Below are 26256 nucleotides of genomic sequence, written 5' to 3'. Positions count from 1 at the left end.
TACCCTAATTTTATTTTTATGACGATAAAATCATTTATTCTGAGAGACTCCAGGTCAGAGGATAGAGGCAGAATTATACAGAGACTGTGTTTTGTTTTCTCTGAAACATAAATCTCTAAGATTCAACTTGTAGATGAAAGAAAAAAGTGACGCAGAGAATCTCAGTGCTTATCACTTTGTCGACTTGGGCTGTGCATCAGTATGGACATCAGTGATAACCTGTCTGCCCCTTAATCCTGAGAACTCCAAAGATATTCAAAGGGAACTGCTTTTTTCAGGGTGATTCTTAATACACATGTATGTTGATGTCATAGGTTTGGTAGGGGCATTGGAACAGGTGCTTTCAGAGCAGAAAAATTTGTATCTGGTGCTTTCCATTGAATGGGTAGGAAAGGGAGGGCAGGAGCTGGCTCACAAAGCACTTTGCCACATTTCCAAAGGCCAACTTGAAGGTTAAGAAGACACTCTATTGCAAACAGCAGGCATCTTACTGTAAGTAGAAGGCACTAATTACAGAATCTTCCTACTAGTTATAGTAATAAACCAAACACTGGAGGGTTAAACTCCTTTTCCCATGGCAACTCCCAAAGTATACTGGCCTATTATGACTTTCTTCTTTTGTTCACTTTGTTTTGCTTAAAACCTTGATCCATATATAGCCTAAGCTGGCTTTGAGCACTCAGGCCTCCTGAATGCTGGGATTGCAGTCTTAAACTACTATGCCTGACTCCGCTAAAATACATATTAGTCTGAGCTGGACAAAATTTAAAAATTAAGAGAAAACCTCCTACCATTTACATTTCATTTGAATGATCATCAACACTGAACAAATTCCTGTAATGTAATCATTTCCAGTCCTAATACACAGGGGAATCACCCGAGCTTTACAAATCATAGATGCTTGTGTCAATGTTAAGAGGTTTGGATTCAATTGCTGTGTACTGAATATAGGCACTAGTTCCTCCATCTTTCCTCCTCCCCTTTCTTTCCTCTGTATTCCCTAGTTGATACTAATACAGGCACTGGCTTGAAAATCATTTAGAGGCAGAATTAGAATTGTCATCTGTAAGGCTACAGGTGCAAACCTAGACTCTACGCCTTATGAAGCACATTTGAATCACAGCAGTATTGGTTGGCCAACAACTACAGTGACTTGAAGGTAGACAGTATTGAGGATGTATACTCTCTCCTATGCTGAGTCCTGGTATAACAGTCTAAACCAGTGGTTCTCAACCTTCCTAATGCTGTGACCCTTTAATACAGTTCCTCATGTTGTGGTGATCCCCAACCGTAAAATCATTTTCATTGCTACCTCATAACCACAATTTTGCTACTGTTATAAGTCAAAATGTAAATTTTTTGGAGAGAGAGGTTTGCCAAAGAAGTTGCTACCCACAGGTTGAGAACTACTGATCTATATATATCCAGTCTAAATATATGTATATGTATTTAGACTTATATATGTATATATATATACATACATATATATATGTATGTATATATATAAAGTTTATGCTTTCTTTGACAAAATTAAGCTGTTTCGGTTAAGACAAAGGGATGATAATGTGAAATGAGCTGGGGATAGGGGTCCAAAAATATAAGGACTATAATCTTTCCCTTTTCATTGAAAATATTTGGCTGTTTTTCTGCTTGGTGGTTTCCTCAGAGCCAAGGTATCGGCTGACTTACGTAACTTGAGTGCTTGCTCTGACTTCCAATGGGCTTTGGCCTGATGGAGACTGGAGGACAAGGGAAGCAGGGTTTAGGGCATTTCCTTCCTCTTCTATGCTAGCCAACTCTGACCACATTTCACTACCATAATGCCCCTTTGTAGTCATAATTGTTAGGTTCTGGTAACAGTTATTGCTCCTATCTCCTGAAGACTGAGTGGTAACAGCCTTCTGCTACTACTAGACTATAAATGCTACATCACTCATGCTGTTGAACATGCCTCTGCAACCTGTGATGATATTTCATTTGTGTTCTAAGAAATAAAACTCATCTGGGGCTCAGAGGACAGAGCCAGCCACTAGATTAGACATAGTGGCCAGACAGTGGTGGCACACACCTTTAATCCCATCACTCAGGAGGCAGAGATCAGTCTGGATCTCTGGAAGTTCAAGGCCACACTGGGAACAGAGCCAGGCATAGTGGCACACACCTTTAATTCCAGCACTTGAAATCTCATGTAATTGCTTGGGAAGGACACGTGCCTTTAATCCCAGGAAATGATGGCAGGAAGTAGAAAAGTACATAAGGCACGAGGACCAGGAACTAGAGACTTTTTAGCTTTTAGACTTTTTAGCAGCAGTTCAGCTGAGATCCACTCTGGATGAGGACTCAGAGGCTTTCAGTCTGAGGATTTGTGGAAACAGGATTGACCGAGGTGTTGGCTAGGTGAGGTTGGCTGTGGCTTGTTCGGTTTCTCTGATCTTACAGCTTTCACCTCAATGTCTGACTCCAGATTTTTTTATTATTATTAATAAGACCTTTTAAGATTTGTGTTACAGTAACTGTCTCTTTAATAAGCTTGGCTAAAATAAACTCACGCCGTGTAATGCCTTTCCACAACCACTCTGATTCTGGATGTGGTCATGGGGTTTGATTTGCCTAGAGATGCTCTGGCAAATAGCACCCAAAGCATAGTTTGGAAAGACATTTTGCCTTGGGTCTTGTCCCTTTGACACACTACCATAACCATGAAGAAACCTAAGCTTTTTGTTGGAAGACCTCATGGAGGTGGATGGAAGACCTCACAGAGGTGGACAGAAGTGTGTGTAGTGAAATCCCAGCCAAAAACCAGATAAGTGAGTGAGGCTATCATGAATCTAGTCCTAGTCCCTCGAGGGAGCTCAAAAAAAATTTTTTTTAATGGAAGAAGATAAAATACTTCAGTGCTGGTTATCCATCAGCAAAGAACTACAGGGAACTCACCTGCGGATGAAGCCACCACTGATGGCCATCTGCTCCCGTTCATCCACCACACGAGCAGGCTGGCTGGCCACTACTCCATCCTGATTATTGCCCCAGGCTTTTTTGTAAGCATCACTGGATTTAAGCCTATGCAAAAAATTGGGTGAGTGATAGAGCACAGGGTGGAGCAGAAAGCTCTCAGAAATACCAATTCTTTAAGCAAAGAACCGAACCAAGCGAATGAGTTTTAAATTGAGGCATTAGAGAATACCGATATATCATAATCTGGACCCAAACAGTTGGCCACCACCATGCCTCAGCTATTCAGCATTTTATTTTCAATTGATCCAATTGCAATGGTCAAGAATAATCTTTAGTTTGTTTTATGGTTTAATTGGATTTAAGATAAGGCTTAAGATAGCTGGAGAAGATTCAGTTCTATTTCAGTGACATGGTTATATTTTGAGACACAAAACACAGAAAAAACATACTGGCAGACAGACACAAAACAAGACTGCCAAGTAGAGGGTGTACATCACACCACAGTAACACAGAATTATGAAGAAAAACATACTTGACCAAGTTTTTAACACATTATCATGCAACGATGTCCACTTAATATATTTCCCCCAATGAATGTAGAAACTACATTTCCATTGCTTCATGAAAGACACAAAGGATTGGTGGTTGGCCAAGGGTGATGGTCTTTGGGTTGCCTCTATAGTGGTTTGAAATTGATAATATATCGGTACTTCCAAACAGTCACCATACATCCAGTGTTGATGTACAAACCTTTGTCCACAGAGACAAAAAGTAAAAGAAGCATAGTGAAATGAATGCAGGAAAATAGAAGAGAGAACAAGCCATCTAGCACCAAAGAGGAACCCCACCCCCACCCCACCCTGTGTCTTCTTCATGCACCAGCTACAGGCATGAGTAGAAAGTGAAGCATTCTCATTTAAGCCAAACTACTCCAGAAGTTGACCATTCTCGAAAAAGGCACTAGCAGGACAGTAATAGCCTTCGTGACGATTTGAAACGCAGTTCATTAGCTTCTTGGGTGGGCCAAAGGGCAGGGTAGTGTGCATTCAGATTCCTACTTTAAACTAGCCTGTGTTATGACAGGGGAGAGTGGTCTGGAACTAGTGTGGTCTCCATGGGCTACATTTCACTGACCTGCCTTGGAACAAAACTTAAAATCCAGGCATACCTGTTGTGCCCAATAGAAACATATAGAGCATATTTTGGTGGGTATGTTGTAATTTAAGGCAATCAAAGATGTTTCTAGGTTCTTTGCATAGTAGAAACCACATGCTTTTGAGTCCAAGAACAACATGTATCCTTTGGTCCCATTTCACAGTTTTTATTCTAAGGCACCAAGATTTAACTCCCTTTCCCCCTTTTTTCTCTCACTAGAGGGCTAAAGCCATCTCTTAAACTGGCTTTAATCCTTGCAGACTGAGGACCGGGAAACCATGGTGACAAATTGGGAAATGCACCAGTGAGATTTCAGCAGCTCCTCCAATTGACTTTCACAACCTACTGCACCCAAGGGCATGGGTTCACTCCATGAATGGTAAAAGGTCACCAAACAAATTTTCATAGGGGAGAGAGTTTGTGTCTCCACCCCACCTCCCATTCTCTCTCTTTTTGGCTGTAAGAAGCTGTTTGGACTTTGTGATGTTTTCTGCTATGTAAAATATCTGGTATACCATCTTTGGCAAAGTCAAAGGAAAGGGAAATATGCGTTTCCAAAGAGAAGGCAAACCACTGCACCCACAACGCTGCACAGACTCACATCACGGCCGTACATCTACCATAGTCCTTCGAAACATGCCGAGACAGGGCAAAGCCCCCAGAGAGTCCAGGGCACCACCAGCCACTGCGTTGTGACACATGGTTTTTAAAGCGTTATTTACACACATTGGGGAACACTTCACTCAAGCTTTGAAGCTCAATTAGGGTCTCTTTAGAATCAAGGAGTCAGGGACCACTTATCTATGGATTTAGTCGGGGTCATGTTTCTTCAGAAACCTGAGGATCCACCTCAAAGAGCCCTACCTCCACCCTTTCTTCACACGCAATTGATGAAGGGGGTGGGGGTGGGTATCTGCTGGAATTCACTCCAAATGTGAGGCAGGTTAGCTCTGAAAGGGGCTTACAGTCAAATCTTGACTAACTGGAATGCTTGCCTATGAGTCATTTGGGAGAACTCTATGGTTTTACTAATGAACAGTAGATGCTGCAGAAAAATTGTGTTTTAAGGGTAATTAGTAAATATCTTTCTCAAATTTGTGAGCTAATTTTCTGTTCACGAGTCTTTGGGTATGAGCACAATCAAGTCTTCCACAGCTATGGCTTATATTGATGTGTCTGATGACCTTTTAAAATCTGATCTAACTTATCACTTATTTATTTCTTCATAGGCAGAGGCTGTAGAATAGAGACTATGTGAGACACGGCAAATTATCTAGATGTCCTGAAAAACAAAACATTTCAAATATTGGATGACTGCCTCCTTCCAATACCCCTGCCCCACTTTTCTTTTGTCTAAAAACAGAAAGGGGGCAAAAGTATTGTGCAGCTGAAGGTTCCAGTTAGCTGGATTCCAGTTAGCCAGGCTTTACCGTAGAGCATTCTTTTTTTTTTTTTCTAAAAAAAAAAAAAACATGCTTTTTATTTATTGGTAAAATGAGCCCCTCCCCCTCCTAAACAGGAAGTGGGATATTTCAAATCAGCCTCAAAGTTTAAAGGATGTGAATGGCCATATAATCTACTCAAAATGACATCAATTTCTATTCTAAAAGCTAGGATCAGGAGAGCTTTTGGGTAAAAGTCTTCTTTTAAGAGGGAAAGGGGGAGGGGTGAGGGAGATCAGGTAACGCGTTTAATTTTCCAAATGCATGTTGGGCAATCCACTCATGCATTTCCCCCCACTGCTAGCCAAATGAGACTATCTTCTAGAACCCTCGAGTTTTTGGGTTCTTTCTGTTGCAAACCTTTATAACCACATGTCACATTTCTGCTACATTCCAAAAAAGCGTTGCGGAACCTTGAGAACAGTTAAATGTTTTGTGATGTCGTGCATGCAAAATCTACACATTTCAACATTTCAGCCAGTGTACGGGCAGATCTTCCAAGAGGAAGAGTTGGAGGAGTTGAGTCCAATTTGGGATGGGTACTACTTCTTACTGAAGAGGATACCTTTGCACTGGGTGAGGCTATAGCACCTCATGACCAACTGCAGGAGTTTGTGGGCAGTCGAGTGGGAATCTGCCACATGCTCCAACTTGCAGAGGCTTATCTGGGCCAAATTAGCCTGTCTCATTTACTTCTGAGAAAGAAAAAATATCAAACCTTGATACATGCATTTCTAATCTTCTACACTTATCCAAAGTCTTAAATCTACCATTTTCGTTCTTGGGACTGAGGAAAACAATGTGTCCTGAATGCCTCTGGCTCAAAGTACACTTTCTGGAAAATGTTGAAATGTTCATCAATAAAAATTGCTGACAGTGAGGCTTCCACTGTAGTATGCCTGATTTTTAATGCATCAACAGTAACTCCCACTAGTATTATCTATGCTATGAGATGAATGCATTGGAGACGGTATTGATCTGTTCTGCATGCCACATGCTCATCCTGCCTATGAGCCTGCAGGAATGAGCTAGTCAAGGCTTGGAGATGAGCCTTGGGAAAACCAAAGCTTCAGGCAGGCAGGCAGCACCTACTTGTTACAGGGACACACACAAAGCCCGCAGAATTTTCCTAGGTCCGTCAAATTCTTTTCTGCTTCTTTCATGTCCTTATTGATTTGGTCCATCCCTTCCTCAATGCGTTCCAGTTGTTCTGATTAAACACAAGTATTTTATCCCCACAGAATGAAGCAGATGGAAAAGGACAAAGAAAAAAAAGACAAAACTTCAGACATTCACTTTGACATTAAAAAAGAAAAACAAAAAAAGAAAAGAAAAGAAAGAAAGAAAACTGGACGCCACAGATTAGAGCTGGTACCCAGTACCTACTTGTTACAAGGACATATGAAAAGGCCACAGCATTTCCCTAAATCTTTTAAATTTTTCTCGGCCTCCTTCATGTCTTGGTTGATATGGTTCATGCCTTCTTCGACACGATCGAGTTGTTCTGGTTAGGACAAAGGGATGATAGTGTGGAATGAATTTTTTTTGGGTTTCCAACAGAACATGAGAAATGACTATGTGAAACAGAATTAGAGAGAAAGAGAGAGAGGGAGAGAGACAGCAGAGAGAGAGAGAGAGAGAGAGAGAGAGAGAGAGAGAGAGAGAGAGAGAGAGAGAGAATTGAGATTACAATGCATTATCCAAGAGGATGCATTGCTGTAGACGGCTGCTGCTGCCCTAAGTAGACATGGTGGAAGGAAATGAACAAGAACGATGCTCAAAATAGTTTGCAGTTCAGACATGATGGGATGGGATCAGAAGGTCTGTTTGATTTTGTGTATCCAGGGAAACAGCAGTGTATTGACTCAGACACCAGTGAAATCCAAGAGAAAGAAAAACAGGTTGTTAATTTATGTTTAAGGGGCTCCTATTCAATGCTTCCAGAAAGATTATCTGCTCCAATTTCAAAATATCTATGTCTTTTGGTTTTTAAGTATCCCCGACCAGATAAAAGGAGAAAACAGAACGTATTTTCTTCTTTGTGGCAAACAACAGAACAGTAAGCAGGAACAGACATGGCTATGAGTTTCTGTTCTTCCCCCAGCAGTGGCTGCACAGCCAAAGGTGGCCAATGGTCTGTTCTTGGTTTCCTTATTTAATTCCCAGAAGCTGGAAAAGAAGGCAACATCAGCACAGCAATACTGTAAGTACCAAAACAGGTCAATTCATTTCTTACCATATGAGAGTGACTTACTACAAGAACTGGGGGAGAAGACATCTTATTCTCCTGCCCTGGTTCCCTAGGGTCTACCACATGGACCTGCTAGCTAATGACCTGGTCAGAGAACAAGAAGCATGTATGTCTCGTTGGAGGAGGGGCAATGGATTGCCACACAAAAATGGCACTGTGCCATTGCTATAAGGAAAGCTGACCTCAGTGCATCTGAAAACACAGCTCAATACTCATAAAAATGAATCAGTTCTAGGTTGCCAGGGTTACATAAACCAAATGGATTAATTTCTCAAAAGTGTCACCGCATTAGGGTGACTGCAAGTTTAATGAAGGGGATTTGTCAAGTAGCTTTTAAGACCATTAAAGGAGAAGTGCAATATGATGTCTTGAAGGAGAAGTGCAATATGATGCTTTGGCTGTCTAATTATAACACCCAGTTACAACCCTACTCCTCTTTTTGTCTGTATTTCCATGCATGCATTGATGAGTGCGCCTCTAGAAATAAAGGCACGCCTAGGGTAAAACCGATAAGCGCCTGAAGGCCTAAACAATCACCTGAAAACCACTTCACATATGCATATGATGTGGAAATTGTCACTGTAGGACCTAAACGAGGCTCACTAGTGACCCAAGAAGGGACAGCAGGATTCTGGATAGTAAAAGATCACTCTTGCTCTCTTCAGTAAGGCTAGAGAAGAAGTTGTCACTGCTGAGGTCTCTGCTGCCTCTGCTATGTTTTTCAGAAGCTGATGAAAACATAGCAGTGCTTATTCAGGATGGAGAGACAGCGGTGCCGTTCTTCCGTGATGGAGAGACAGCGGTGCCGTTCTTCTGTGATGGAGAGACAGCGGTGCTGTTCTTCTGTGATGGAGAGACAGCGGTGCCTTTCTTCCGTCGGGTGCACAGAGACAGGGATGTCCTGGAAATCTCTATGTGCAAGGAGAATTTTCTCCCTTCCTTCTTCCTCATATTTGAGGGAACGTTCCTTTCTCTTGCCTTCCTCCCTTCCTGGTTGGTTGGACTTTTTGACACAGGATCCTCCTATGTGGCCCACCATCCTAAGGACATAATTGTAAGCACAACCATGCCAAACTCGATTTTTTTTTTAAACTAATGACTTAACTCCAGTTTCCTTTTAAGAACATAATAAATCAGTTTGTGAATCAAATTTAATACTTGAGTAAGAGCACTACAGTGTAAGGAAAAGGACACAGTGTTTCCCTAAAATTTTAAAATTTTTTCTTGGCCTCCTATAGGTCTTGGTTGACATGGTTCATGCCTTTATCAGAATGTCATTAAACAAAGACCCATCATGCATGCAAATAGAAATAAGGATGTTGGTTCAAATCAAAGAATTGTTGATAGCTTGATGAGTGCTGTAGTAGGATGGATTTAAGGATGTTCCTGGGCTCAAAGGGCAAACTTACTGCAGGGCACAAACAGTGGCAACAACGCACATCCAGAAGGGGTGCACCTTCAGGTGCTTGGACTTCCGGATGCATTTCTCCTAAGTTGGAAAACAATTACTACTTTTTTGTTTTTGCAAAAATCGTGACTCTCTGACAAGATTTCAGAAGCCTTATTCCTGGTGCCTCTAGAGAATAGGAGGTAATGTATGTATGTGAACTGACCCCCAAGTGTTGGACCTATGAGTTAGGTAATTGAAAGGTAAACATGAACACATCTATAGTCACACTTCTGAAAGCTTCATTCTGCCATGGATTTCCAGCTTTGTTGGTGAAGGTTTGACTGAAAGAGAAAAAATTGATGCCAAATTTGATTAAAAAAAAAATAAAGCCTAGAACTATTTCGTCCGGGTATTCTAGCTAGAATATCAACTTTACTGTGCTGAGTTGTGTTTGTGGACATGTTTGACACATTAACACTTGGTTGCCTTGGAATAATTTCTGGGAGGCACTTCTCAAGAAGTTCGAGAGAACATCCATGTCTTCATTTCACTCCCATGTAGAGCTCCATTTGTGAGGTTCTCACAGCATAATAGCACACGGTTGACTATGTCTTCTCTCCTTAAGCTTTTATGTTTCTTCTTGGAGATTGAGATGTGAACATTTTTTTTTTTATCACAGGGATCTTTCAGTCTTCTAGTAGACAACACTGCATGTTATTAGCAGAGACTGAAACATTTTTTGTTTGCCATATTTGAGTGATTAGTTGTCTCTGATAGATTCACTAGTAGAAGACAGATTCTTAGGGATTTGTTTAGACATCTTTTCTACCAGCATCATCTAAGTAGAGGAATATAGACCCTTAGAATACTTGGCGTGGTCCTAAAGTAAAACATATTAAATGTTTTACCTGGTATGCAAGCCTTCATACTAATACCCAGTCAAAAGACACTGCCTGTATGATTCCCACTTTCCTAAGCATTGGTGAACACTATGAAATTCATTGAAACAAAGTGAAATAACCACATATCCACAATGGCTGTCACACTGAACAGTCTGAACCATTCTGAACTGAGGTTGGCGACTAAACATTAGCAAGGGGTTGGGGTATTTTGTCAAACACTGCTTTGTAGTGCCATTAACTTTAAGATGCTTGGATGGTACTCTAGATTGGACTTGATTTTGTGTTTTTTTTCTTTCTACCAGCAGTGGTAAGAGATTTTACTATTTAATTTAGAGCTCATCACAGGTATGTTTTCAGAGAGCCTGGACTGAGTCATTAAAACAAACAACCCAGAAAAGACTAAAAAAAGAAACAAGAGAAATGGAAATGAAAGGTTAGATTATCCATGTTAATACAGAACCATTCAGAGGATTTTCCTGGGAGACATCACTTTTAGGGGAACAAAAGTCCCAGGGCTCTGTATGTCTCCAGAGTTGTCTGTCATTCCTGGTGCTCCTTGGTGTCCCTGATACCTGGGTCTAAAACAAGAATCCTTTAAGGAACTTCACAGTTCAATTGTTCAGTTGGACAACCTGCAGAAATCTGGCCTGCCTCCACAGTAGGTACAAAGGTTCTTTAAGAGGGTGGTTGTTGCTTGTGATCTCTTGAGTAGCTGCGAGGTAGAAATAGTTAATACTCTGGATGTCAGGCATAGACAAAATTAGTACAGCATAAACTGAAGAGAAATCAAAAATCAGTTACTGATCTAAACAAGTAAACATTGCACAAACAAATATGTTTATTAAGAGGCAAGGCGGATAGTGGGGGGCACACTCATCCATCACTTGCAAAGGCCCTAAATTACTAGTAAAAATGGAATATGTGTCCCTTAAAACAAGCCCCAGATCACCCACTTTTGGAGATTTACAATTGCAGTTTTTATTTTTTTTGTCAGTGTGAGCTGTTCATTACATATTTGCTATAACACAAGCTCTCACGGGAAGTATGCTTACCAGAGGACTCCAAAATGTTTCATCTGAAAACATTCACTACCCTGTGTGTGTGGGGGGGAATCTGTTCTCTGTTTTTGAGATAATAGTATCTAGATGCTTGTGGGAATTATCATATTTAAGAATTATGAATTTTTGCATATGTATGGGGGTTTTAGCAATTGTACCTCTAGATTTTCTTCATCAAAGTACAAAGATATTTGCACCTCAGGTAAGCAGGCTGTTCATTTTCTACCTCTCTTCTTCTCTTTTCATTTGCAATGCTGGGGCCTGACGTAAGGACCTCACTGTAGCTCTACAATGGAGCTACACCCCCAGCCTTTCTCTCTCAGGGCACCATGTCTCTGTCTACTGTTTTCCGTGTCATGTCTTTATGTCAGTACCTTACAGAGAAGGGAGAAGACAGTATCCCAAGTCTTCCTGCTGCTGTAAAGCTTCCCACACTGGACTACAAACTGAAAGAGTGCTTTGTCACTCTTCTGCATGGGCACCTTCTGTTTCACAACCTTCCAAGCAATGACTTGCTGCACCCCACATTTCAGAGTTGGGACATTGCCACATAGATCAAACGAGCAGCAAATATCAAGATGGACCCTGTTGGAATACCTTTAGAACAGAACTCAACTAGACTCTTAATTTTAGAGATTTCAATAAACTAATTTGAACAGTGGGAGAAAAGTGATGGAGTTGGTATACAATTGTTTTTTTCCCTCCTATTTTTACAATTATTTAATGTATATTTTCTTAAAAGTTTAACACCAATAAATATTATAAAAACAAAAGCCCCTTTATGACAACAAAGGGAGGAACCTGTCAGAGAAGTAGGGTGTAGCTTTGCATCTGTGAGTTGCACGGCGTTCATACTAAGGTCATGCTTTCTCAAGATGCTACAAGTTAATATCTAGGCATGGTGGGCTGCCAGGTTTGTAGCATTTCTGCCCAACATGGTCTTCTCTTCTCTACTTGTAGGTGGTGATCTTAGCTCCCGGGCTTCCCATTAACCTAGCTGAGACCTTCTCAGAACAGTTCTTCAGTCTGGTGGTCCTCTTACTCTGTCCTTTTCTTTTCAGCTCCTTTTCCAGGTGTTAGAGTCATATCACAGTCTGTAGGCTCTTACTACTACACCCAGCTACCATACATAGGCTCTTACTATCTATGTCCATTCATCATAGCATTCCCTAATAAATCTTAAATGCTTCTAATTGCTTCTCAGAACACTTCAAATACTATGGCTTTCTCTCTTCTTTTCTTACTCCAACTCTAACTCTCCAGAAGTCATTAAACATTTATGCACTGTATTGACAGCAGAACATCTCTTCATGGCCATATCATAGCTGACTTAGTTGATCTCTCCACTGACAAATATTTAGATCATTCCTAGTCTAATAAAACTACAAGTAAGGCATATTCATTTGTCTACACATAATTGTAAATGTTTAACTGCAATGCAAAGTCCTAGGCATGGAATGTTTTGGTCAAAGATAGGTGCACTTCAAAACTGAAGATATTATTATCGAATTGTTCCTTATAACATGTATATCAGCTCACAGGCCCCCTATGCAAATTAGGGGTTTCTATTTTTCCAACATACTATGGCATTGGTTATTATCAATTTTTAAATTTTGTATCAACTTGCTAAAAACTGGCATGCTATTATCACTGATAGTTGAGACAATATTTTACATGTCAACTTGCAAAGTGAAGATTTATATCTTACTCCCATTTTTCTTTTAGTTATTGCCCTTTGATGATATGAATATGTTCTCTATATTTTAGGAAAAGTGTTTTATGCCAGGCTATCATCATGGCAATTTTCCTCTCAGTTTGAAATTTGTGCTTGGAGTTTATCACAGCCTTGCTGGAATGAGTTTTACATTCTTATATTTGCTACTGGAAAAAAATCACAATCATAATTTTTTTCTAATGCCTTTACAAAGTATGAAAATGTTCAAATATCTCATTATAATAAGAATTCAAAATGGAAACAGGTAAAGAGCTTGTAGCTAGAATTATGTACATTATCACCATATTGCTAGATATTTTGAGTCAAAAGAAAATATACACTCACCCTTATAGTTTTTACTTTAGTGTGTAGAGATGATATACTAACATCTAGACTCTTTGAGTTTTGTTACTTCTAGCCTTTACAAAAATGCTTTTAAAATATCTTTAATATCATAATTAGTTAAAATTTTTACTTTGAAGACATACCATGAAAAAATAATTCTTAGTTATTTAGAGGAATCTCTTAGTGACTTGAAAACTAAAACTTTCAGACATTAAATTTGGTTGGTCGGGAGAAATGCATAACCTCATATACTATATCCCATAACCTGGATATTATTGGAAGAAAACCAAATTTATTGGGAAAATTTGGTGGTAAGAAGAGTAAGAAAATTCTCAACACTGTCTAAAATATTGTCTTTTAGGAAACATACATAGATTTTGCTTTTAAAATCTGTTATCTCAATGTACATAATAGAGACAACAGTATCATTATTTTAGTCATAAAGAAGGTCTTGACATCCCCACATTCAATATTTTCAACAGGGGAAGCTGAACTTAATAAAACTCTTACACTTGCATACACATGCAACACATACAGAATGGCCACCTGAGGGTGCACAAAAAAAAAAAATCAAAACTGCAACTTTATTCAGATGAAGAATTGTTCTTACTGAAGAAATCTGAACTTACCTCCTTGTTCATCCAACATAACCAAAGTCCTGATACCAGCATCTTTACTCTATATTCCAATTATGGTAGCAAGGTTGAAAAGGAGTTAGAGAGAGAAAAGAGAAAGAGAAATCAGTAAGGAGACAATTATCCCTTAGTATGGAAAATGAAGAAGGACCAAAGGGAGACAAAGGGAAGATGCATGACAAGAGCATTAAGGGGCTGGGTAGGGACCAAAAGGAACTGGGTAAAAGGTGGACTTTATCAGTGACTCTCAGAGCCATGCGGAGACATGTGCACACCCTCCACAGGGTGGACTTGCATCCTTCAATACAGTAAGTGTGCATTGGAATGCATGTACTTAATACCATACAATCATTTTATGCCTGGAAAGTAAAAATACCTATAGTTTTCCTAACACAGAAAGCAACATTTTCAGTCTTCTAGGTTGCATTTTCTTCTCTGGAAAGTTTGACCAAAAAATGCCCATTAATGGCCAGGGGAGGGATGCCCCATGGAAGATACATAAAGATCTTAGAGTCCTGGTACTTAGGTTTATCACAGGAGAGTGTGGCTTTACAGAGGCTGAGAAGCACAACTTGAAAGGAAATTAACTCTGATTTTTCTCTGTGGAGAGAAGTTCTTCAAAATCTGGAAGACGGAGTGAGATCAGAAAATATTTTCCTCTGAAATCGATAGTTCTGTACAATGATGCAGTGTAAGAAAGTCACTCCTGTTCAGGGTCACTGCAGTTCTTTTGTGCAGCAATCTCCAGAAACACACATCATCTTGCTGCTTTTTATCCACACAAACCAAGACTTACCTAGGTTACTGGAAGGAGAGAATTAGGAATGGGTGGGGGAAGAAGTGAAGATACTGTCTTATTTGATTTGGGAGTGTCCATGTCTAGGAATCTAACCTGCTCTATTGCATACTACAGGGGGACACACATTGACCAGAGAGATTATAGACCACAAAAGGCATCTTGAAGTCTTTCTTAAGTATATTGTGAGTGGACTTCCATCTACCCTAGTCTTCATTTTAATTATTCCTTTGCCCAATTCTGCAGGTGGCTTATTCAGGCATATGGATCTGACAGGGCAGAAACATGTTGGAGAACATTTTCTGCTCAAAGATCCTATTCCATGCTGCTGGGGACAGAAGCTGGAGAAAAGTTGGTGACTTTTATCAGCCCAGTTCTTGTCTATTAATACATCATAACATTCTGTGAGTATCAGAGTAGTGAGTATCACTTATTTTTATAATGCCCTAAAAGTATAATTTTACATTTTTCCAATTAGGTGCTGCATGTTTCAAAACTAGAGCTGAACTAGGTGGAAAGAGCAAGAGTGTTTGACACTGTCCCAATTGAGGAGAACATAAGCAGAAAGTATTGGCCTGGGAGTCAGAAAAGTTGGGTTGTGCTAGAAGATTGAGTGACTTCCACAGTCTCACTATTTCCCATATTGAAGGTAGAGCAAGAGACAACGTAAGAGGATGTGGTTTACAGATGGGTTCATTCATGTCTTTCTATCCCCTTTCCTTCTATCCACTATCATTTAATTTATGTGTTTTTTCACTCACTTCTTCAGTAAATGTGTACTGAATAGCTACTCTGTCCCAGACATTAAGGATAAGGGACAGAAAAACGTATAGCTTTCTCAATTGTATTTCTCAGTGTGAGAAACAACTTGGTCAATGGAATTGGATTCAGTAGATGATTCTAAATTCTAGATCTCTCTTGAAGTCTTACTGTTCCAATCTCAAGTGCTCTATGTATCAGCTCACCCTATGGCCAAATGGGGGCACTAAGAGGTCTCCCACTTCCCATTGTAATAATAAGGATAAAATGAGCTCTGCACAACATAGCCATCTCAAAGTTAGTTCAGTTCATGGATACTGAGTGAGAATATATTCCAATGCTGGATTTGATGTGAAGGGAATCTCAGAATTTTTAGGACAAGCTAATACCCTTAGAACATTTTGCTTTATATGGAATTCTCAAAGAAAAAGAAAATTATGGCAGAGTGAAACTGAAGTGCTATATATGGGAATTCATACTCTGAAATAGGGCTTCATGCTCATGAATATCATGTCTACCATTTCCTGCTATGTGTCTCAAGCAAGTCACTTAAGCACCAAATGTCTCAAAGTCTTCTGAGTTAAAGAGGGAAATCAAAGCCGGGCGGTGGTGGCCCACACCTTTAATCCCAGCACTTGGGAGGCAGAGGCAGGCTGATCTTTGTGAGTTTGAGGCCAGCCTGGTCTACAGAGCGAGATCCAGGAAAGGCGCAAAGCTACACAGAGAAACCCTGTCTCAAAAAACAAAACAAAACAAAACAGAGGAAAATCAAGGCAGTAGTAAAATGTGGCTTGAAGTGTTAAACTAGCCAACATATATTTGATTACGATGGTGATAATGATGTCACTAGGCTCAATAGCTGGCACATGGTAGGTTCTCAATAGAGGCTTGACCTTAAATTTGGTTCTATTATTTTGATGGTGGATTTATCAAAATGACTGGGTTGTTCTTATGAAATCTAGAAGACAGAGGGGCTGGGATGGAAAAAATACTGCAAAGGAAGCAAATTATTGCTCTCTCCAATTCGTGAAAGAGTCGTGTGCTGTAATACCTAGATTGAGGGTGAGAGGAAATGGCTCTAGTTTTACCTGAGCTCAATTCTTCATTTGTGTTTGAATTTGCTGGGGGAAATAGCCCATCTAAAAGGAGTTGAAAATGTTTCTTTTCATTTATTTCTTTTGTGAAATTTATTTTTCTATTTTTATTTTTAAAAGGTATTGATTAATTTATTTAGTCAATAGACTAAGCAAGTGTTTACAGAATACTTTGTTGCTGTCCTTTTGGGGTGCTTTCCCCGAACTCCAAGGCATCTGCCCTAAAACCTGAACAACTGGGCATTCTCTTGAACTCTGAAGGATGTCACATCTGCTTAATAAAAAGAACTGCCAACTTAATTTGATAAAATTTGGAACTGAAAGTCTCACATTTACAACTGTGGCTTTTTCAGAATTTTTTCCTTTTTATTGCCAAAGCATTTTGAAAGATAAGCTGGTCTAGAAAGAGATATGACACTGAGATATTCGTGAAATATTAGGCTTTCAGTAACTATTTCATGCAGGGCTCTGTGGCGCTGTCAAATCTGCCTGCCTAAAGCAGTCTGGCCTATTCTGGCTCAAGCTTCATAGCCCAAGACACTGATATGCAGACTCCATTTCTGCATTTAGCATCAGCAAAATTAACCTTTTTCTTCTCAAATATTTTCTCCTGGAGAACATCCTAATGATTCTCTGTCTAGATTTAATTCTTCTCTCTTTTATGCTCCCAAGACAGGTATGATCTTGAATTTGGACAGCTATTTACTTGGTTTCCCTGCAGTAAAACAATTTGTATCTTCTCTCCTATTTCCAACATTAGACATATATATTTGTTGAAATGTATCCACCCAAATTAAGTCCCCAGCTCCATGCTGTGAATCAAGTGCCACCAAGACTCTAACCTTTGTATCTGTCTGTGATAATCAACTTTTCTGAAACTTCCCCCACTGACCTCTGAGTAACTTTAGATCATCCTTGAAATGCTGATGGTGACTTCTTTTAAAAGTCAGGTCCCCAGCCTCCTCTGTTGCTATACTCCGGAGTTTATTAGGGATAGCATAAAGCTGTACTTTCATGGGAAGTGGATTATTTGCCTTAGGGAGACTACTCAATTCTAGTAACCTTTCCTGTCTTTGAAACTGAATTCAATAAAAATTCAGTTCAATTCAAATTATGTAGCACTGATGGACTTTGGGGTTGTGAGTAAAATCCTGGTATTTCAAAGCTCATATTTTCCAAATAATTTCTGCCCTTGATGAATATTTAATATTGATTCTCTTTAAAGAGAATTTCCTTTTTGATTGAAAATCAGAACATCATCTGAATAGCCAATGCCCTAGACATGAGGAATGTTTCACTATAAATATACAATGACCCAGGAGGAAGTAAGAGCAAGCCAGTCTACTTTAATAATTCCCTGCTCACAGTTTCCTAAGGATGGAATATCTAACAGCCTCCTCTCATTTATTAGATGTAAAAGATTGCACCCATCTCTTTCATTCCTTGATCTAAGATTCAACTTCATGCTTGATTGAGAAACAATTTAGGAGAAACAAAAACATATAATTTGAGAATCCTACTTCAATCAATGGAGCTTTTATTCTTAGAATAAATTAGAGCAGGCAGACTTTTGCAAGACAAGCTGATACTACTTTCATTTTGAGAAGACCCAAGAGAGAAGGGTTCATGTTCGCAAGACTGAAGGACAAAGGGCCAGTTTAAAGGGGTGCATTCCAATGCATTTATTCTACTACCTTCCACAGTCTGGGCAATGTTTCAACATTGCACAACTGAGCAAACTGGAGACAGCTTGAGAAATGTACATACTATGTCCATGCATTTACACAAGCAAGTGGAAAGTGGCTCTGGTTGTAGGTCATGAAGTGTATTGTGATAATAATACCTTAGTATACAATAAAGTAATTATAGCAGTTAAATATTGAGTCCCCTTCCTATTAACCTCAGCTCATGTAAGAATGTTCCAAGTTCTTGCTCTTTTTGTGTTTTGCTTGGAACAAATTGGAAAATAATACATTAATGCCAAATGGCCAATAGTCCAGAATTGAGGCTATCTGCCTTCTTCTTGGCATTTAGGCATCTCTGCATGAGCAGTGCCCCTAGAACAGAGCAAAATAGACATTTCCCTTCATTTAGAGTAGAAGGCTGCTCTCCTATGCTGTTGAGGACCTAGAGGGCTGCCTCTCTGTGGGGTCCAATTTGTGCTGCATTGCAAGCTCAGTGTGTCATTTTATAAATAACAGATTTTTCCCCCAAAGAATGCATCATTACTTCTCCCCACTCTTGCTGTGGTCATTCACCTTTAGCCACATTTCACTCCTAGCTGAGGAGCTGCAGTTTCAGGAATAAAGGAAGACAGCATTTGCACCCATAGTGTAAGAGGCAGCTGCCTTTCCTCTAAGCCTTTGTAAAATTTATCTCTTTTTTTCCTTCCCTTTCATGTCATTGCATAAGCAATTTATAGTAGCATAGGGTGGCTGAATAGGCTCATTTAATCATTCTGCCAGAGAAAGCCCAAGATCTCTAGAAAAGATAATCACACATGAATTTATACATTGATAAGCAGCCACATTCAAACCGTGGCTGAAGCAGCATCTTGCTGAATAAAAACCATTAGGCTTGTTTTATTAGGTTAAGATAAATATAGTCCAGCCCATTCTTTTTCTACTCCATCTCTCCCAATGGGCAAGTTCAATTAATCCATTTATTCTTCCTGGTTGACTGCTGTTCTACCAAATTGGAATGAGTAGGTTTTATTGCAAATGCTCTTTTGATTCCATTATTGCTATCTGCCCTATTTTACCCATTTAAAAATACTTTGGGATTCATTAAACCATGAATTACAAATGCTTTACAAATGGATGTGCAATCCAGAGTGAGTAATATAAAAGAACTTTTGTATTTACTTAATTGGACTAGATTTTTCTCTTTGTGTAAGATTTTTCCTATTTTTTTCATAATTTTTAGTGTCCAACACTAAATACAAAAATTTCAAAAGATGATATGCCTGCATAAAAACATATTTTTCAATGTTATAAATATAGTTGGAGTCAGAAAAGAATTTTAAATTAGCTGTAATTTGTTGCAACAAAATCATTACAAATGAAGATTTTATGTAGGTAAATCCTGCATAGATTAAGCATTACTCTCCTTACTGGGACCTCCTTTTGTGACTGTTGGGAACAGGAGCTCAGAAATAGTACATTTCTCTATGGTAAGGATTGTAGAGGTAGCCTGGGCTGGAGGGTGGTGAGGTCACCTTGATAACTAACAACTTATGCCAACATTTCCAGTATTTTCTGACTTTCTGATAGGTTATGTTAGCAATGGAAACAAGAGAATTGTGACTTAGGCAAAAGCAATAGGAGCTCAGAATGAACATGTCAACATAGGGACCTAGTTTACGTTAATAGAATCCACTCCTTACCTCTTCAACCAGCTGCAGCATGCGACGGGTGCTTTCCAGGGACTAAGACAGAAAAACATAAACATTGTTAAGGGCAGTAAGTAACAGAGCACTAGGAAAGTCAGAAACACTTTCTTCACTTGAGAAACACAAAGGTCCCTATCATATATGACTTCAGCTTTGCAACTGAAACACAAGATGTCTTTCCAGTTTCAATCTCTTCCCTATTGGGCTTTTCTACACGATCAGATTTCCTGCAGCAATCAGGTGAAAGCTTATCGTCATAAAACCAAAACCATATGAGGCTGATCTTGATATCAAAGACAAAGTAATCTGGAAAAATCATTTTGTATGCTCTGGATGCATGGAAAACTATCTCACATACTCTAAGGACTACTTTGGCCTCTCTGGACTAGGGATATTGAATTTTAAACACAAACATGATTTTTCATGAGTAGAGATGAGTGTAACAAGTTTCCTTTAAAGCTCCTAGAAACACAACTGGAAGTTGTTATCAATTCAAATTAAGCTGTCGCCTTAGGGTGAAAACAAAATCAAGCAAGTTTGAAATAACTAGCCCATAGGAGACAGCTATAATTACCTTCATTCTTAGATAAGAAAAAGCATGAAGAAAACTTGAAGCTTGGCGGCTGGTCCCTCAGGCACAGCATCGCCACTTTGTTCTCAGTTCCTTTAACATGGTTCCAACCCAGCAACCAGTGTGATTTCTCAAAACTATGCCTTTAAGTAGCAAACTTATGTTGGACATATTTCTGTAGGAACTTCAAAGATGTGAATTTTTGCTGCAAAGTACTTAAGTGGACTCCTTTTTGTAATAAAATGGCCATTAGCAATGAGGTGCTACCAAATGTTTAACAACTGACTCTGGAAAAATGTGAGTACATTTATGTATATTCACGTTTATTGTCCTGATATGAAACACAAAGAAGACAGAGTTGACACATAATACAACACAGCATGTGTGGTTATAAATTCAGTGTAGCAGGTTGATCTCACAGAAACTCCTGTCAGTTTTTGTGTAGACTGTGGCTCATCATATGACGAATTCGTGTAATTCTAACATGGTCACTGGAACTGGATAGCTTCACTTATGTTCATGAATAAGAAGAAACTGAAGGAATGAAGACCTTATGTTAGAATTAGACTCATAGTAAAGAAGGTGATGATTTTGTTGAAAAAAAAAAGTTTCCGAATAATGGAGGACTCACTCAAATTTTTTATATTTTAAAAAATTTTTTATTATTGAGAATTTCATACAATGTATTTTGATCATATTCACCTCCTTCACTCTTTTCCCTAGTTCCTCCAAGAATCAACCCTATCTCCCTATGCCCCAACTTCGTATATTATTTTCTTAATGTAGTAACTACAGACATGCATACTTTAAAATTTTTATCTAGATTATTAATATTTTCCCTTCTGTCTTAACTATAGGTAATCAACAAAATAATAAAGCAACCCACGATTGATAGTGTTTGCGAATGATTGGTTCTAAATAATTGCTTTCTATTTGATTTCTGAGTGCAGTGCGGTATACTGAACTTGCCATTGAGATTTACATCAGCACTGTTCTATGGGCTTTCCATTTCTTACATACAGTGAGTAGAAATGACTCAAAGGCACATATAGCAGAAAAAATGTGCTAAAGCAATGAGCTTTGAACACATAGTACCACTGCTTTTTAAAAATAGATACAATCCACCTAATTTTCAAATTACGTACTTCAATTTTAATAATAGCCATGCTTAGCAATCCACTTGGAAAGTCCCTTGAAGTGTTAACTCTCCTTACTGAGTTAACTATATCACGCTGCAAGATATCCAAAGATAAAGTTTTTCCTAGAGGACCCTGCCCTCTCAAGTGTCTAGGAGTCAAGAGTCAGGGCTAAGACATTAATTTTATTTGGGCTTCGTAATCAACCCTTTCTAGCCTGCAGACATCTTAAAGAAAGAGGAAGTTCTCTTTTCACTTTTTTTTTTTTTATAATTGAGACAGTACAAGAAGTGTTTTCTCAGAATGTGAATTCAAATCACCCACCTTGCAGTCTTTTGCTACCTCCTGGGTCTCTGTCCCTTACCTCATCAGCCAGCTGGTCAGCCCTCCTCTGCATCTCCTCCAGCTCATTGCGCATATCTGCATCTTCGGCCATGGTAGTGGTGGGGGGTGGCTGGGCACTTGGGCCAGCAACTCAGCGATGGCTTTGGCTACAGAACCTGAGAAGAAGCAGATTGGAAAATAGGAGAGCTAATAGGAATGTGTGCATACCAGAAAGTCTAAGTGCCACACTGTCCCGAGGGTTCAGATAACTTCTTGAAATGGAAGGCAAATTCAGATAAGAATCAATAGAATCATGTCGTTTCTCCGAAAAGTACCAAGAATGAGTCTTTTATCAACCCCATCACTGAAAAGACACATTTGCATATGTTTTGTGATAGTTTTGCATTGTACCATCTTTCTGTTTCAGCCTCCCAGTGTTCCAATATTACAGGTTTACAAGAACATATACAGTTTGATCTAAAGTGTTTTTAAAGACACAAACCATACAAGGCTTGGGAATGATGGGGAGGATGATACAGGCTATTGTTGGCACATTTTTTAATTTCACATTTATTTAGTTATATTTTGACAGTTTTTTATTGAGATACAGTTGATATGAGTTGATATACTGTCAACTCCACATTTTAAATTATATAGTTTGAGAAATTTTGTCACATATAATACACTCAGTAACCTATTGCTCTGAAAAAGAAAATGAGCCGGCCCAAATTTAATCCCCCAAATTTCTGTATACCCTTTGTTACTTGCTCTTCTCCACACCCTTCTGTGTTCAGGAAGCTATTGACCTCCTTTTTGTCACTTTAGTTGGTATTTCTTAGGTTTATGTATAAATGAAATGCCTGGGTTTTTCACTTGGTATAATTATTTTGAAATTTACCCACATGATAGTACAATTACTAGACCATTTCTATTTGTTTGTATGTAGCATTCCATTGTATTTAGAATCATCCAGCATTGTTATTAGAGGTTGTCAAGATTGTAAGCGGGTAAACAACTCTTATTCCAAAGTGGTATGAATCCAGAGCCTTGAAATGTGACCAGCCCACTTTGTGGCTACTAATATGAAACAAATACAGGCAGGAGGATCCTGATTCTTCCATTCTTTACTTCCTATCCGTCTCCATTCTCAAAGACTTACTGATATCATTGTGTCAGGGATACAATGATAAACAGGAAAGATGAACTCACCACCTCCACAGAACTACAGTCTAATTAGGAAAAGAAAGTGAAGGAATTCTGAACCCAGGAGTCAGGCATTGTGCTGTGAGGACACAGGCGGTCCCTCTAAGGGAGTAGGGTTCCCAGAAGGGACCTAAGGAAGAGTTTGAAGGAAGTCTTTGATGTTATGCCAACATTTTGGGGCAGCACACCTGATGAAGGCCTTGGATTGTGTCTTGTATTTGAGATGGTTAAGCATGCAGTGGAATTTGTCTTTTCTCTTGCAGAGTAGAACATGGTCTCTGAAGAATGGGTGCTTAGCTAGGAATTGCAATTCAAGTATTTGCAAGGAGATGATGTAGCTAGAGATGGTCTCTAAATGGTGATGGTGTGTGTCCCTGTCAGACAGAAGGTCTTCAGAAGTTGATATTGAACGCCCATCGTTCTCCTGCCAGCAGAAGCAAGACAACAGAGGATGGCTGAGCCACAGGATAGCAGGAACCGGGGTCCTCTGAATCCTCTAAGAGAAGAAAGCTGGCTCCTGACCAGAAACATCCGTGACTCCATAGTTAACAACACACACATCTCATGAGCTACGTGACTGTATCCGTATGACACTGTCATACCACTTTCTCAGCTGCTAAGGTGGAATTCCTCTGGGGCCCAGAAGTGGGACATATTATTAGCACCCTGAATTAGCCAGCGTTGTAAAGAAAGTCGCCTAATTGAGGAACCTTAAACAGGCAGAACTGGAAATTGGGTGGCTGTGGGCAAGACCATCACCCTTCCCGAGCTTTATTTCATAAAGCTCATTTCTGAGCTTTCATGTCATAGTTGTGTCAGTTATAGACAATTCTGACCGTTGCTTGCTAAGAATGCTGGGCCTTAAGATTCAGACAGCCTGTTTGTGCAAAATATCCTCATACCCTTTCTTACGAGTACAGCAAATCTAGGTTCTGTTACCCCTCCTTTCTTTAGTAATGGCTGGTATCAGGCATGCTGCCGAGGAGCTGAGCGCGGGTGGAAGCAGAAACCAGGGAAACCAGCTGAGGTTGGAGGTGTTAGTCTCCAAGCAGCAACTCTCTCAGGACTGCCACCAGAGAACAAGCAGAGGAGCACCTGACCTGGGCTGTCTTTGTGATGTGCTGCTCGCTCTTTCTTGGGTCATCTCCTCCTTCAACAAGCTACTGGCTTTTGCTCTTAGTTGGGCAGTGTATTAGAAAGCAGGGTCTACGTGCTTTCAAACCTACAGTAAACTGCCATTTCCCACTCTTCTGGGCTCAGTTGTGAATAAGTTTTTACTCTCTCTCTCTCTCTCTCTCTCTCTCTCTCTCTCTCTCTCTCTGGCACACACACACACACACACACACACACTTACACTTCCTGTCTATAGTGTCACCTTGGTGATTTCTCAAAGTTGCTATTCTCAGCAGGAGAAGAACAGCTGTATGCTCCTGGCTCCAGCCTGCCAGCAACCTGCCAGGGGCCGGCTGATGGGCAGGTGGCAGGCTGGCAGAGAAGCCATGTGGTAGATGCACTTGTATTCCTTGCTTTCATGCTCTCCCCACCCTCCACCCCCCACGAGGAGTTCCCATACCTTTGTCTCACTCTCAAAGGCATGCTTATCTGTGTCTTGGATGGATGGATGGATGCACGGATGGTGAGTGACAGATTCTTAAATACACAGCATTTTAAAGCAGAGAGAGCAATAACAGCCCCTCCTGATGAGAACCCTGAGAACAGCCAGACAACAGGCCACCTTCTGGGATGTTTGCCGATACTATTTGATAAATTGTCCCTCCAACCCCCAAGCCCATGCATGATTGCATTCTAGGACACAGGCATCATGGTAACTAGAAGTCATTTCAGTGACTGAGAGGATGTTAATAATGAAATGAAATTACCCAGGTAGCATGGAACAAGTGTTACTCCTGTACATTCATTGCCTAAACTGTAGCCCAAAGGAACAAATCTCACATAGTAAGGGAGGACACAGGGACATTGCCCCTCAAAAAGCTTCCCCTGAGCTCTGATGTAAGACACCCCCTAGTCTTTAAAGACCCTTGCTGATGATCTCAAATTACCAATGCATAGTCTGGCCCTTACTAGGTATTCACTTCTTGTTAATTGATTTTGGGATGAATGAATGTATTATCATGGTAGTCCCTTTAACTTTCCCAAATCAGCACTTTTCAGCTTAAAGTTTGAGACAATGCTTCTGTATCTCCTGCAGGAGTCAGCGTCACAGGAAGTTTTTTTTAACGATAGTTGAGTCATGAAAACTGCAGAGATTCCAGTTTCCTGGGTTTGAGAAGCAGCCCCAGATTTTATGTCTCCACAAACACCCAGGAGGTGTGGACACGGCTGCTCTGCAGACCACCTCTGGCCTACTTACTGCTACAGCATCAGTAAGTGTCACTAGATAGGGTCAAGAAATGGCTTTGTAGTTACACAAACGGGACACTGTCTGAACAAACCAACCAAGGATTCTGCAGCAACACAGCTCTCACCTCAAAGGGAATAAGAGACAGCTGATTCTGGATCTAAATTTGGGTGACCATGGCCCAGGAACATAGGCTTATGTTTCTGTGGGATCCATAGTTCCAATGAAAATGTAGTTTCAGGAAGTTTTTAATGATACTGGAACAAAGAACATTATATATCAAGGCATTTCTAAGATCTCTTGGTGGAAACAGCAGAGATGTGGTTACATTCCGGTGGAGGAATCTCAACCATAGGCCTCAGATGATATCTGATAGCATCCTTAACTCTGATCGGTGGAGAATAGGGTTTCCTTAAGTTAATACATTCCAAAGGTTTCTATCTGTTGTTTATCAGGATGTTACATCTGACAGGAAGGTGAACAAGAAATAGCTATTTAGGGGGATAAAGAGAGTTGAGAGAAATTTAATTAGGCTCTGGACCTACAACATTCCAGCTTCTCCATACTCCTTACAATTTAATCAGTTAATCAGCCTGTGTAGACAGTTTCTTTCCAGGAATTCTCATTCCTTCACAGTCATCTGGACCAAAACCATCTTGCTGTTTGTTTTTGCGTGGGACTTAGGTTAAGTCCTGCCTCCATTTTTAAATGGTTGAACTGTTTTGAGATGAAAAAATTATGAAATGAAAATTATAATATTTAAATTTCAGGGTCTG

The 26256-nt window shown here is 39.8% G+C and overlaps 1 protein-coding gene across 3 annotated transcripts in view; it reads right to left on the bottom strand.

Annotated features, from left to right (window-relative positions):
- Positions 1–26256, bottom strand: part of Snap25 (synaptosome associated protein 25) — a 79770-nt gene that overhangs the window by 6987 nt on the left and 46527 nt on the right. Inside the window, exons 2-6 of one of the 3 annotated variants that reach the window (XM_052725576.1) lie at positions 21959–22094; positions 19882–19923; positions 13842–13890; positions 6939–7056; positions 2935–3060 (exon numbers count right to left, since the gene is read on the bottom strand). In XM_052725576.1, coding sequence (XP_052581536.1) covers positions 2935–3060; positions 6939–7056; positions 13842–13890; positions 19882–19923; positions 21959–22030 — 407 coding nt within the window. In that variant the 5' untranslated portion in view covers positions 22031–22094. Of the gene's footprint in view, positions 1–2934; positions 3061–6644; positions 6763–6938; positions 7057–13841; positions 13891–19881; positions 19924–21958; positions 22095–26256 lie in introns of those variants that run through there. The other 2 variants (XM_052725574.1, XM_052725577.1) reach the window with 2 other exon arrangements.

The sequence above is a fragment of the Peromyscus californicus genome, unplaced genomic scaffold (genome assembly GCF_007827085.1).
Source record: "Peromyscus californicus insignis strain IS unplaced genomic scaffold, ASM782708v3 Scaffold_7__1_contigs__length_154581171, whole genome shotgun sequence".
NCBI lineage: Eukaryota > Metazoa > Chordata > Mammalia > Rodentia > Cricetidae > Peromyscus > Peromyscus californicus.
The sequence above is the reverse complement of the archived record's forward strand: the minus strand, read 5'-3'. Positions and strand labels throughout refer to the sequence as shown.